We start from the raw sequence: 14,202 nt of genomic DNA, 5'->3' as shown, positions 1-14,202 counted from the left end.
TTGGATGTGTGCCAGTACAGTATTTCAACAGTCTATACAAGTGGACAGCTGAACAGCTTCACTGCAGAAGGCGTGGTTAGACAGACCATCTAACGGGGGGGGGGGCTGCAATATTCACAGGCTTCAAATACATAAATAACTTGAGCCAAACTGGCCATTACTGCTCAATGCTATTGACATCTGGAAACAGGCTAAAAAAAGCACAATACAGTACAACAATCTCCTTGCAGACCCACATTTAAAGAACATCAGTTTGTTATGTCCATCACCTACAGCTCCAGGAGGCTACTTTCAGGACCGTGATTGGGTTGGCTAATTTACAACTCTCAACAAGAAAAAAGTTCCTGTTAAAAATGAGATTACAGAAGGAAAACCTGCAGGATTTTAAATTAGAGCTACACATGATGATGCCCCTACACATTTTTTTGAAGACTTGGATTTATCAAGTCAGTTGCTTCCAATATAAAACTTCACTCTGTTCCTTTCAAATGCCCTGACTGCAGCTTGACCAGGCATCTTTAAGTGGCCTTGGTTCAAGCATTTCAACTTGCTGTGCACTCCCATGTTTTAAAACCAATTTCACCACCCAAGGGTTACTATTCAACTGAAGGTAAAAAAGAAAAAGCCTTGTCAAACTGCTAACACTGAATTAATGGCAGTCATACATTTGTAGACTGATAAAAGCAACCCCAAAACATCCTTGAAGGACAGCAGCATTCTCTACCCCAGTTTAGCAGTTTCAAAGAAGAGCCTTTATAAACATACAAAGTTGATTTTTAGTGTCTGGAAATGCACATATGCCACATGAAACAGCTTCATTTTTTTGGGGTCAAATTATTCAGTAGTCTGTCACTGCTGGAACTTCTTTGAACTACTGCAAAGGTGTTCACAGTTCAGTACATGGGTGGACAGCCACGGAACCTGAGATGGGGGCTGGACAAGATGACCTTTGGAAGTCCCTTATGACCCAGACTATTATATGATTTTACTTCTTGAATTAAAAAGGTGTGTAGCTTATGCTACACAATTAATCTTACTGAAATATAAGCAGGTACCCTGTTACCAATTGGTACCCAGAGTGGAACTAATTCTTTGCTTGCACAACTCTACTTTGCGCTGACTTTTAACTTCCTTTCCTGAACAGAGACCTTGGGGTATAGCAAGTTCAATTTAATTGAAACTTCTGGATACCACTCATGTCCATTAGGAGCAGAGCTAAACTTAAACTGATGTCATTTAGAATCAAAACCCACCCAGAACATTGAAACAACTCACCCTCTGGTACCACATCCACTTCCTCCATTAACTTCAAGGCCGTTAGTTTTGGCTACTCTTATTGTGCATCTTTACTAGGGGGTGAAAAAAAATCTTGCAATTGGTTAAAAAGGATCCCCATAAGTTACAACTAAGTACAAAACAAATCAGACAATGGGGAGCAACTTGGTAAAAAAACCAAACCTGTTGAGTGTGTCTCACTGAGGATGCAACATGGGGAGCACGATGTCTGCTACGGAATTCAAATTAGCGCTGTGCCAAAGGGGGAACACACACGAATAAACCACTCAGCTCCAGTGTTGCAAAAAAACCAGCTTGTTTTCTGTCCAGGAAGTGGTTGGCATGAGCAGCACTACCAAAATTCTACACCTCACAGACACAAGCTACACAGGTTATCTAAAGCCAATTACTCACTGTCCATCCATTAGCTAGCTCTTAACGCCGCCTCGAAGCGCCGCCCGAGCCGCTCTGATCTTTGTTTCAGATTCCTCTGTACACACATTTATATTTACATCAGACATTTATTAAACATGATTTCAAAACATAAAAAAAACACCCCTTTATGTACAAAATACCAACATTCCTATAAATAAACAGTTGGAGAAAGGCACTTGCAAGAAAAAAATCTACAGTAAAATCTTACAAAAGAACCACACTGCCTCTGTTACTGTACAATAGATAATCTGTCAGGAAGTCCCTATCACAAGAATGTAAAACACTAAATTACTTGTCATAACTAAGAATATAACTGTTACAGTTGTATTTACACATCCATATATGCCTTTGTGGGGCTTTTTTTTTGTTTCTTTAGTTTCATTGGAGAGCACCATGATTTCCATTCCAAACGTGTCTTTTTTGGATACAAAGTAAAACGGCGTTTGCCAGAAAGCAGCCTTTAGTGTCACTGCAAATCCACACACTGCTGGCTGACATCAGTGTTAAGTTTAAAAGACTGGGTGGCTGCCTGGTAAAAAAAGTACACCTAGCTTGTTATTGCATGTTGTCCTTTTAGAGAGAACGCTGCTATGCTGTTCTCTATGCAACTGTTTTAATACTATTGCTGGCAAAAAGTTTCCAGTATCAAAAAAATAAAAACAGCCTTCAAGCCAGTTGAAGGATTTTCATCTGAGCAGTTAACTAACAACAAAAAAAAGCTGCATCTTAATTATAAAAAACATGTAGGAAACATGCCAACCAATCTGGTGTGCAAAAATAGTTCTTTCCCACTACACAGGATTGTAAGGGCTCCACAGAAATTACTCAAGCTCGCATTGAGTAGCAAACCTCATCCACAACCAGTTCCTCAAGGAGATGTCAGTATACTCCCACTTTTATCAAACTTTTTACCCTTTGACAATGCTGCAACCTGCTTGAGCAGTTCTCTGTTTTTGGCCTGCAACACAGATAAAGAAAAACCCAAAGTTTTACAAAGTTACTAAAATGTCTCAGGGAGTGTCACGCACTGCTTTCCCATGGCACCTATGAAACAAGTTCTCTGAATGCAAACAGGGAGACTATTCCATGAAGGTAACAATGACTTTTATATGCTTTTTGATATGCACAGGAAAGATCAACACATTTCCTCTACTGCAACATTTAGCACCTGAGCTATCTGTTCAGTCTGCAATTTGTCAGGCAACTAATTCAGGCTTTCTTCTTGATAAATATGCTTTAGCTGTCAATTATGTTAAGGCTGAGCCCTTAAATAAGGTTAACAGCACACTGACAACTGATTAAATAGCTGAGGACACAAAATTGTAACATAACCTTTGAGAAAGCGTGCCTCTAGCTCCTGAAGTTAGAAAGCAATTCTTACAGTGAATTTAATTCATATGGAGACCATCAGCTGCAGACCTGCTGTACTCTGCATCTGAACTTAAACACGGTGAAGTACTACATCATTGTTGTGAGTGAAGAGCACGAATGCATAAGTCTATCTGAAGTATTTCTCAAGTACTGCTAAGCAATTACTCACCTGCAACTGTTCCACAGTTTCCTTATGAGCTTTCTCCATACTGTTCATCTTTGTTCTCAAGTTAGACTCCTGGTACTGGAAGTCTGCCTTCAGTTCTGTCAACTGAAAACACAAATCCATACTACGATTTAGACTGTTCTAGTAGTCCCCTCTAATCAATCTGTAGAATCTTTCTGGAAGCCTCAGGAAACACTGTTCATTTACTATTGTAATACTGACAACTTAGTGCTTGAGAAGTAGTTCAAGAAGTACTTGTGTGTCTCTTATATGGAGGAAACAACTCTACTCATCTAACCATATTTTTCACTTGGGATATTGTATAAAGAAGGTTAATCCTCAACAGAACCAGAACTTCCAAATGCAGGACTAATGGTTTATATTCTCAGCTGTTCTTTCAGCTGTGAGATCCTGATCACTATCTCCAGTTATATGGTATGGTAACACATGAAAAATCTCCCATACAAAGACAAGGGAAAGAATTCCTTTGTGTCATTTTATGCTAGTTAGTCCTAAACAGAAGTAGTACATTCCAGAGGTTCACTGCTTCTCAATCCACAATAATGAATTGTTATTAGAAGTGTGTCACTAATATGATTTAATTCTGAGTCTGTAGTACAGTATTGCTGTCACTGGGGCTCTCCTGAGACAGGCAGAGATCCAGATGGCACGCAGCAAGGCAGGTGTGCCTGCACGGTGATACATGCTCTTATCCAAGCGGCGGGTGCTGCTTCTGTAAGCATGTGCAGCTGTGTGAACAACTAACAGCTTGCTTTGTATAGACAGAAGTTTCACGAATCTCCTCTTTAAAATGTTTTGCTCCTCAAAACACCCCAGATTCACCTGGCTATTCTGAACTTCTCTGGTCAATTTGGATTTACCAAGAAGCGAAGTCTCTTCGCTAGCGAAGAAGCCCACTTACAACAACCCACGCCACACATTCCTAAGATGAATACCAACACTGCTGCTACCAACCTTATGGTGTGTCACATCACATGCAGGGAAACAAGGTATTCAAAAGACCTGTCAAGTCAAACAGACCTAATAGGCAGCCATCTTGATACAAGGATGCATGCCCTTCACTGTACACAGCCTGCTGCTCAACATATGAGCTTATGGCTGCTGTACAGGATCCCCTAGAATTTACAAAACCACATACTGCAAACTAAGTATTAAAAAAGAATGGAATGGAATTGACCAGGTTGGAAAAGACCTTTGAGATCATCAAGCCCAACCTACCACCCAACAGCACCTAATCAACTAAACCATGCAACCAAGCACCCCATCCAGTCTCTTCCTAAACACCTCCAGTGATGGGGCAGCACATTCCAATGGCCAATCTCTCTTTCTATGAAGAACTTCCTCCTAACATCCAACCTAAACCTCCCCTGACGCATATTGAGACTGTGTCCTCTTGTTCTGGTGCTGGTTGCCTGGGAGAAGAGACCAATCCCCACCTGGCTACAACCTCCCTTCAGGCAGTTGTAGACAGTAATAAGGTCTAAAGGAAAAGTGGTAGTACTGTACCACAGTAATGTGCCACTAGATGAGCAAACATCACCTGTGAACATTCAGCAACTTGTGGTCCCTTCTTAATGATCAAGTCTCAGGGTCCTACAGTACTATCTTGGTGACTCACTAATATTTTGTCCAGAAAGTGAAACAAGTCTGATACTGCAAACAGTATGTAGTAGTAATAACATGGCTGAGATCCTGATTCATAACAAAAGATAATGAATGAGGATTGTCTGTACAGCTGGTGTAGTGGTTGGGTTTTATTATCGTACGCTACACAGTTCACAAGGTTTTCTTTGGAGTGCTCCCAAGAGTTCAAATACTGCTCATACACAACACCTGGGACAAGATCCCAACAGGAAGCTCCCACAGGCCTGGCTCAGACTTTTATCTCAGTACACTGCCTTCACTTTTACTATCTTACAGAAACAACAAAAAAGGCTGCAGTGCGTTTATTTGTCGTACATGTTTGAGCTGTGCAAACACTGGGCAACGGGTTCTGCTTTTCTTCCCCATGCAGCAGCTGAAGTGTAAAGTAAGTGACACTCTGAAAATGAGGAACTAATGCCTGAAGGAGCCTTTAAGTTCAAAGAATTTTGAGGTCAAATAAATATTTTTAGCAGTAGGGATTACTAAATTAGATGCTTTTCCTATGCAAACAACACACAGCAAGTCACTGCAGTGGTTATGAAGCAGGTGATCTCCTTACCTAACCCTTTTGTTAGCTTTGCCCAGGAGATCAAACACAGAGGTAAGTGAATTTCATCCTGACTCATGATCTTCTACTGGCTTTGTAAGAGATCAGGGCCTCACTCTCTGTCCTTTGCAGAAAAATACCTAAAGAGACTCCATGACAGACTGTTCATCTCTTTTACACTAACCACTTAAAGGCATGAAATTGCAAGTACTTCCAACACAAAGTACATTGTAACAGCGATACAAATGACAAAAGGTTCAATATTCTTGACACAGCACATTCAACTGTAGAAATGAGGATACTGAGGTATGATTTAAAGTGGAAGCATTTTCCTTTCAGGATCAGTGAGCCTTTCTTAGCTATTGATCTTCTAATGAACCACCACACATCTACAGTGAAAACTTCAATTGAAAAAATACAGCAAGTTTGCAGTGTAATTCCGTAACCTACTCAACCCTGGACATTCCAGAGCCATCATTACAGTGTCTTAAAAGCATCTAGTTATTCAGATGGCAGAAAAAAAAAAACTTTGCTCTGCCTTTACTAGAGCTTTTTATGTATTTCTAATTATTTCTCTCTTCTTATTAGTGATTAGGTTGTTTGAAGGGTAGATCTCAGGTAGAAGTTTCACTGCTGCCATCTGGGTCTATTTAGCTTAACTTTTGTTGACTGCCAGGCATCTAATCCAAACTAGTATCTGGCTATCCACACTCAACCTACACTACACACATGCTGTTCATCTTTCTAAAAACCAAAACACTTCTCATACACTGTACATGTAAGTTTGGACACTCATTCAATGATGGCTACAGCTGCTGTAGTTTAAAACTAAACAAAAACTATGCTAGGAACAAACTCATTACTACTCTTTACCCTCACTTACCTTGTGTGTCCATCAGCCTACGTAGGTATCTGGGATCTTAGCTATGACTCCATTTGGAATATGTAAACTGCAAACCACTGCCTGGCATTTTATCCATCACCTGTGGCACAAGGCCCTAGTAACAGTGAAGCAGATGGATGGTTTGTAAGTGTCTGAACTGAGGCAAGATGAATCCCTCTTTGACACAGAGCTCCAAGTCCCAGACTTGTCCTTTACATGGTAAGACCTGATGACTCGCCATATAAAATACAACTGTGTCTGATTTTAGTGTTTGGTTTTTCCCCCCTCCCCCTCACCATTTTGACATTGCCAGGAGTCTACAAAATAGAAAGCAAAATGATCAAGTTCTCACTAAGCAGGTGCAACTTTTACCTTTTTATCTTTCTCTAAAATAGTCTGATCCCTTTGCTGCAGGAGACGTTTAAGTGACATTACTTCTTCTTTCAGCTGACTTATGAGGACAAAGTTGTCAGTTCCTCCACTGTCTGCTGACTGATTTATAGAGCTACTAAAAAGAAGAAACAATAGTTAGTTACAACACCAGGAGGAGAAAGCTCTTTATTTCTTGTTTAATTTCAAATTGGATAATTAAGCCCACAAACATCCTTAAGGACTAATGCAAAAAAAGGTATGTACCTGACAGAAATGGATGCAACTGGCAAATTACCTTACTAATGGCACACATTACATACACCTGCAGAAATATAATTGAGTATTAGCTTGGAGGGGGACAAATCTCCTTTGACTGAAGCAGCCACTTTTACTTTGATTCCAACTTTTTGGCCAGAGACAGAATAAAGACTCAGTCTCCCACATTAAGGTGCAAAAGACTTCTCTAGCTTGAAGTAGCAAGTTCAACCCTGCACCTAATTGACCAAACACCCATGTCAGGGAATCTTCTTTGATAATTTTTGCCTCATAGATAAGTTTTATTCAGTTTTGGCCCAAACAGCTTAAAAGCAGGAAAACAGGCCAGTTTTCTGCAAATAGTTAGTTTACTGTCAGCACTCAGATGCCACCCAATAATCGTGTCAAGACAGTATTTTCACCTCCCTCATTCCTCAGACATAAACCAACCAAACAAACTGGCCACAAATAAGAGCTCTACTTGGGTGAAATGGCTCAGCTGTACAGAAAGGGAACTTTACCTATCTCCATTTGATGGCTTGGATTCCAGTTTGGGTTTTTTCTTTGGAGTTTCATTCTGAATAGCTGCAGTGGATTTATGGCTGAAATCAAACAGAATGTAAACCTAAAGCCTCATGCTACATAGCTCTCTAATATCACCATTTGCTACATGCAAAATAACTAACTCATGCTCCTAGCTGCAATGCTAGAGACTAGCCAGAAATGCAAGGGGGAAAAAAACAACAGAAAAGGGAAAAAAAGGGAAAAGGAACACTTCAACATAAATTAAAAGGAAATTAATAAATAATATATTTACCTCTGTTTCCATAGTCCCTGATCTTGTTCTGGACTCAGACTGCTGATTCTGAAATATGTGAAATGAACTTGGTTAAGTGACCAAACAGATCATTAACTCCACATTTACCTGAATGGTTTATGGACTTGATAAAACCCTACACTCTTTTTTTTTTTAACTTAGGAAAATTACCAGCTATGAAATTTCAACTGACAGTTGTATTATCTGTTGTATTTGTGACCATTCTTTACTATCTCAGAATGCTACAAAAATATCTCTTGCTTAAATGTTTACAATATTGTAAGACACAAGGGATAAACTTCAAGACTGATGGCTAAATGTTTTTGTTGTTACCTCCCAAGTTGGTCTAAAGCAGCATTCCAGGGACTCCCATATGGCCACATGACCAGAGAAGGGCAACAAAGTTGGTGAGGAGTTTGGAACACAAGCCCGATGAGGAGAGACTGAGGGAGCTGGGGCTGCTTAGCCTGGAGAAGAGGAGACTCAGGGGTGACCTTATTGCTCTCTACAACTACCTTAAAGGAGGTTGTAGACAGGTGGAGGTTGTTCTCTTCTCCCAGGCAACCAGCACCAGAACAAGAGGACACAGTCTCAAGCTGCACCAGGGGAGGTTTAGGCTGGAGGTTAGGAAGAAGTTCTTCATAGGGAGAGTGATTGGGCATTGGAATGTGCTGCCCAGGGAGGTGGTGGAGTCACCATCATTGGAGGTGTTCAGGAGGAGACTTGATGGGGTGCTTGGTGGCATGGTTTAGTTGATTAGGTGGTGTTGGATAATAGGTTGGACACGATGATGATCCTAAAGGTCTCTTCCAACCTGGTCTATTCTATTCTATTTTAACATGCATGAAGTGCTTATGTAGTGCCATAAGAGCAAATTTAACTTTTGGGTCCCAGAAAATAATTGCTTTGGAGGTTTAAACCTTTGTTTTCAATAATTTCACATGTAACTAATAAATACCATTGCAATAGAAAGAGTAGAATGTACATAACTGCAGGGAATGAAATAGTTCAATCTGCATTTCTACCTCATTGTCTCACCTTTGCACTAACTGAAATGGACAGGGAGAAAGTGTTGTATTTATTGCATTAGGAGCATTGGACCCATGGCTGCCTATAGAAAAGAGGTGTTAAATCAGGAACATTGTGATTTGTCAGGAGATATGCTTACTTTTATAAATCATAAGTGCATTAGAAGCTCTACTCTGTAGTAAAGATTTCACTTTTCCATTTAATCCTTACTGCATCTCTGCCACATGCTATAAAATAGATCTAGCCTGTCATAACTTGATTTTCAGCAGATTTGAAAGGACAGGACCAGTGCAATAACTCTCTGCATGACAAGAAGAGTTTTCTTCTTCAAGTTGCTAGAAAACCCAAATGTTATTTTTCTCCTTTCATTTTGGTTTTTACAGTGAAAGTAGGTGCCTTCTCTTCTCCTCATTTCCAGCTTATTTTATTACTATCTTGAAGTCATGGTTAACTGGGCAAATTTCAGCCTAAATGGAAAATTGTAAGCACCAGAAAAATGAGACTTAGAAAGTGTTTGTGTCTGTGGCCAGGGTCAGTACCCTGGGTGGCTGCAGTATTTGCCATCCAACACAAGAAGTTAAATAAGCAGTTCCAAAGCTATGCTGCCATAAGCCTACCAATAGAAGTAAGAATCAGGACAACTATTATACTGGCATAAAACCCAAATAAATTCTGGGATTTACAACTAAATAAACTGGGTATGAACTTCAAAGTTGGTACACTGCATATGCCATGGATAGAGAGGGCAGGCTGAGAAGTTGCAGGAGATTAGCCAAAATGGTGTGAAATGTTGCCCGAGTGCCACTAACTGAACCGATGATCCTCGAGGTCTCTTCCAAGCTTAGTGATACTGTGACTGTGCACGGCTGTGATGGAAAACAACAAACTACCTATTCCAGTGAGATTTGACTACAAAAGACAAAAAAGATATGAATTGGTCCTTGACTGAGGGTAATCCCTAAACCATTGCTTCTGCTTCTCATTTAAGCAGAAGTATGTGTGCACAAACAAGTTGGGGTGAAGTAAGCCAGGGTGGGGATGCTGAGCAGAGTCCTTTCTCACCAGTGCCATGCAGCTTTTAACCCACGATGCAGGCACATAAGACAGCAGCTACCACAGAGCAGCCACTGCTTAGAAAACCAAGTTCAGCTTTACTGCTAAGTTGCTTGTTGCTGTAGCCATGCTATGAATTCCTTTTCTAGGCTCACTACTAATTTTGACATTGACCACTTTGCTGGCTACCAAGAATGTATGCTCTTAGCAGACTTCTCTTCATTCAAACCGTAAGAACACAGGGATTCTGATGGAATAAAAACATTCTACTGCTGCTTTTGACATCTCTGTACTAACAGAACACAGAAGAGGAACCAACAGCTACTTCAGTTTCTGAAATACTTACTTATGATGACTGCTGCTGTGACGATGGTGGTGGTGGTGGTGATGGTGGTGGTGTTTTGAGTGATGCTGGTCTTTCTCAGTAAGAGACGAGGATGAGGAGTTAGAATGCGAAGATCCTAGGCTCTTCCTCTGCTCTTTTGTCTTCTGTAGCACTCTCTTGTAAGACAGTGTGCAGAGCCAACACAACAACTTTCCATCAACCTTTTGGGAAATAATTCATAGGAGGTTTTTCCAAGTGTAAGTCACACTCTAAAGACATACTTCAATATTTCTAAGTCTTTGTGTCACTTCATCTGTTATCTCTGGGGACAACCCAGACATCTCTGGTATGAGGCAACATGACCATTATCTCCAACATGCACACACCATCTTTGAGCAAAGTGAATCTTATTCCATCTAGTTTTGTACTTTAAAGTTAGTAAAGATTGCACTTGCTCTGTATTACAGAAGTGACAACAATTTTTTAAAGACACAAATAGCTTTTAGGTTAAGTACCATGTACCCTCTCTGAACCCATCTATTCCAGGCAGAATCAAGATGTCCTGCCAACATTTGACTTATCAAGCAAAATCTTCTGTAAAACCTGCATTATTCTCAGGTTCAGGCAAGAGGCTTGCGAGGTAGTTTCCTCAGCACCTTCTGGAAGGAGAAGGTGGCACTCACCAAAGCTATCTGAGAAACCAGAATGCAAAGGGCTGCCCAGAGCAGTCTACCTCTCTGGTGCTGCGCTTTCAGGAAAGGCAGGCAAATCAGAAGAGGTGATGTGACAGATTCAAGCTACAGGCATGAAAAAGGTGCCACAGAAAGGGGGAAAAAAACCCCCAAACCAAACCAGAACCATCAAAGCACCAGAAACTGTTCAGCTGCTTAACCTCTGTTCTTAGTAGCTATCACAATATCAAGTTGTGAGGTTTAATTCAAGTACTGTAGAGGACAGAACAACTTTAATCTAGTATTAGTGAACTTAAGGCACATTCCTGTTAATCACTCTCTTACGAAGAAGGAATGCTGTCTGTCCTCTGCAGCTGTGGAACAAAGCCTACCTTCCTTCTTCCCTCCTCCTTCCGATCAAAAGCACACTGCTGCTTGCACTGTTCGCACGTCTGCGGCGGGCCGTACTTCTTCTCCGAGTTGGTGCAACGCTGACATTTGGTGCCAATAAATGCTGCAATAATGTTACAATACTGACAAGGCTTGGGCTGAAAAAGAGGCAAGTTGAACTGAAGTCAATACATTTACAGGATCCTTAGAGAACACAAGCATTTCAAATCACACAAGGACGCTTCTAAAGCAGTAAGGTTTCATATCTTAACGATCCTAGAGAATCTTTTTTCCTACAATTTGTGTCTTCAGGAGTAAACCTTTCCCCTAAAAGGATGCTCCTTCAATGGTCAGAGTCTGGGCTTCCCATGAAAACCCAGGCACATACTCAGTGACACACAAACTTGCCTTTCAAGAAATATAATGCCACTTTCTCTCTGTGTTACTGCATTACTAAACAAATTACCTAAACTTTAGAAGACAAGTAATCAAGAAATTTCTTGGACTGGAAGTGTAATGAAAAGTAATTTTCTGAAGACATCCCCCTGCAGACATCCCTTGCAATACTCTCAGATTTGATAACACCACAGCTTCAAGATTAGCAACCTAATCTCTGCCATTCTGCAGGAAACTCAAAAAAACACCCACCCCAAACTCCCATAACTTAACACACCATGAGGTTTGGTTATCAGGTTTTCTATCACTCAACTAGAATAATACGCTGCTGCAAAGTTGTCAGCTTTCAAAGGTTAGAAAAGGCCCTTATTAGCTTCAATTCCACTTGATGATGAGCTACTACATACCAACAGTTATTACATTTCTCAGGTAAGTTGAGTTTCATCTAATATGGTTCATCCTGAGGTGTTGGGTGACAGGTTGGACTTGATGATCTCTGGAGGTCTTTTCCAACCTTACTGATTCTGATTCTGTGTCAAGCATGTAGAAAACATGCATTTCTGTTTGACAGCATCACCTTGATACCCTCTGTAAACTAGTATCTACAGAGTGTTCAGAGATAATGTGTACACTGAAAAAAATAACAATGTTCCTAACAGAACTGAAGCTGAAATTCAGGAGGGGGAAAAAAAATGCAGTGTAACATCATGAGGTCTTGTTTGTGTGGGGCTCTCAGTGTGCCACTCTGGGCCAACTGCTGATGAGAGAGGAGAGGGAAATTAATTTTAAGTATCTCTCTCTTAACTGCTAGTTTCAAATTTCTTTTATAGGACACTTCTAGTGCATCAGGCATTGGATAACCATCAGTTGGGACAAAATACCAGTGTAGTTGGTAGTTAGTATTACATGTATAGGACATAGAGTTGTTAGCCACTGGAATGTGCTGCCTAGGGAGGTGGTGGAGTCACCACCCCTGGAACTGTTCAAGACGGGATTGGAGGTTTAGTAGTCATGAGGTCTTGGGATGCCAGGTTGGACTTGATGATCTTTGAGATCTTTTCCAACCCTGTTGATTCTATGAATAAAGTTAATACTGACAAAATCTTTCCTGCTCAACAGCTGAATGCTCATCAACATGCATTTAAAAATTTTAAGCCTTACATAACAGAGTGTGGTATTATTAGATTTGTACATTTACCTCTCATTAAAAACACAGACAGCTAACTGTTTTTCTGCCAGCAAATGTGCATTTATGAGGCCATGCAAAGAATAACTTTACATGCAGAAGGTGAAATAACGTTGGTTTTGCTATTAATAGCTATATTGCAGTTAGTCATAGCCATTAAACTACATTCAACCACAATGCATGTCAATTTCACAGGAGAAACCCCAAACCACGAGTTGCCAGCAATTTTCATCACCTTTCCAAAACACCTTTTTCATCTTTACCCCCCCACACCCTCCCAAACCCTAGAAAGATCAGAAGTTTAGCTCCAAATGAACTTGTTTCAATGTAAAACACGAGAGCTAAGAGCCTACTCACCGTTCCAAACTGCTTGACGTTTTGGGCACACTTCTTGCATATCGTATTAGTTTTGCTAAAGATAAAATTGCATAATGTTGAATTCAGCGACAAACACACACCTGGAAATTCTTTCCCATGCAATTACTGGAAAACGCACATGCAAACACACACGGTGGCAAAAGCGGCTAACGGTAAGTGAACAACTAAGGCTGTGCTGCATTTATGCGACACGCTCGTGCCGCCGGAGCGGGCAGGTTATGTTACTGCGGTTCTGCCCTCTTTACTGTCTCCGCCGGAGTGAATTTCCGCCGTCACGAGAGGTCATGCCTGCGGACCAGCTGTTCCCCTGCAGGTCCACCGACCGCCTGCGGGCAGGACTTCAGCGGGTCACGCACGGGGCGAGGCGGAACGCTCCCCTACCTCTCCTGCTGGAACTCCGACCGGCAATATGTGCATTTCACGATTGGGTGGGCGATCCGGCACTCCTGAGGGGAGAAGAGCAACGTTACTTCCCTTTGCCAGAGCCGCAAAACCCTCAAACCCGCCTCATCCCGCGCTCCTCGGCCGGTGCCCCGCCAGGCGGTGCCTCAGGTGAGTCCGGCCGGCTAGCGTCTGCCTCCCCGCAACAGGGCCGCCGCCACCTTCCTCCACTCCCCCGAGAAGCCAACAGCTGCGAGCGTCCCAACCCCGGCGAGGGGGGGCCCCATCGCTGTAAGCGCTGCCCTGCGCCTCAGACCCCCGCGCCTCGCCTCAGCGCCGCCATACCTTGCACAGCTGCTGGCCCTGGGAGAGCTCCTCGAAGGGGTAGCGCTGGTTGCACTTCGTGCAGGCATAAAGAGCCGGGGCGGTCGCCGTGGCCGCCGCCGCCATCCGCGCCGCGGCCGGCGGGGCGGACACGGAGCGGGGGGCGAGGGAGGGGAAGAGGGAGGTGCCGGGGCGAGGGCCGGAGCGGCCGTCTGGGCCGCCACCGAGGAGCTGCCGCCCCCCCTCCTCCTGCCGCCGCGCCTGAGGAGCGCGCCCCGCCGCC

General features: G+C 42.3%; 1 protein-coding gene across 2 annotated transcripts; it reads right to left on the bottom strand.

Annotated features, from left to right (window-relative positions):
* Positions 1–2,169: 2,169 nt before the first annotated feature.
* FAM76B (family with sequence similarity 76 member B) lies at positions 2,170–14,188 on the bottom strand. Of its 2 annotated transcripts, none has more exons than XM_054164604.1 (10): positions 13,941–14,188; positions 13,596–13,660; positions 13,194–13,248; positions 11,257–11,412; positions 10,215–10,414; positions 7,787–7,834; positions 7,491–7,571; positions 6,715–6,850; positions 3,251–3,352; positions 2,170–2,668 (listed from the first exon to the last, which is right to left on the bottom strand). In XM_054164604.1, exons 1-10 carry the CDS (start codon positions 14,043–14,045, stop codon positions 2,579–2,581), a joined length of 1,038 nt encoding a protein of 345 aa, XP_054020579.1. In that variant the 5' UTR covers positions 14,046–14,188; the 3' UTR covers positions 2,170–2,578. The 2 variants fall into 2 exon arrangements, with proteins under 2 accessions (XP_054020579.1, XP_054020580.1); XM_054164605.1 differs by having other exon boundaries at positions 6,715–6,847.
* Positions 14,189–14,202: the final 14 nt, after the last annotated feature.

This window comes from Dryobates pubescens, chromosome 10 (genome assembly GCF_014839835.1).
Source record: "Dryobates pubescens isolate bDryPub1 chromosome 10, bDryPub1.pri, whole genome shotgun sequence".
NCBI classification, from domain to species: Eukaryota; Metazoa; Chordata; class Aves; order Piciformes; family Picidae; genus Dryobates; species Dryobates pubescens.
Note: the sequence above shows the minus strand (reverse complement) of the source record. Positions and strands in the feature narration are given on the sequence as shown.

Excerpts from the sequence above, each read along its gene's own strand:
- FAM76B (XM_054164604.1), bottom strand. The coding sequence starts at position 14,045 with ATGGCGGCGGCGGCCACGGCGACCGCCCCGGCTCTTTATGCCTGCACG. Across the intron at positions 11,413-13,193 it reads ACGTCAAGCAGTTTGGAACG|CCCAAGCCTTGTCAGTATTG; the intron begins GTGAGTAGGCTC and ends CCTCTTTTTCAG. Across the intron at positions 10,415-11,256 it reads AGGAGGAGGGAAGAAGGAAG|GTTGATGGAAAGTTGTTGTG; the intron begins GTAGGCTTTGTT and ends ATTTCCCAAAAG.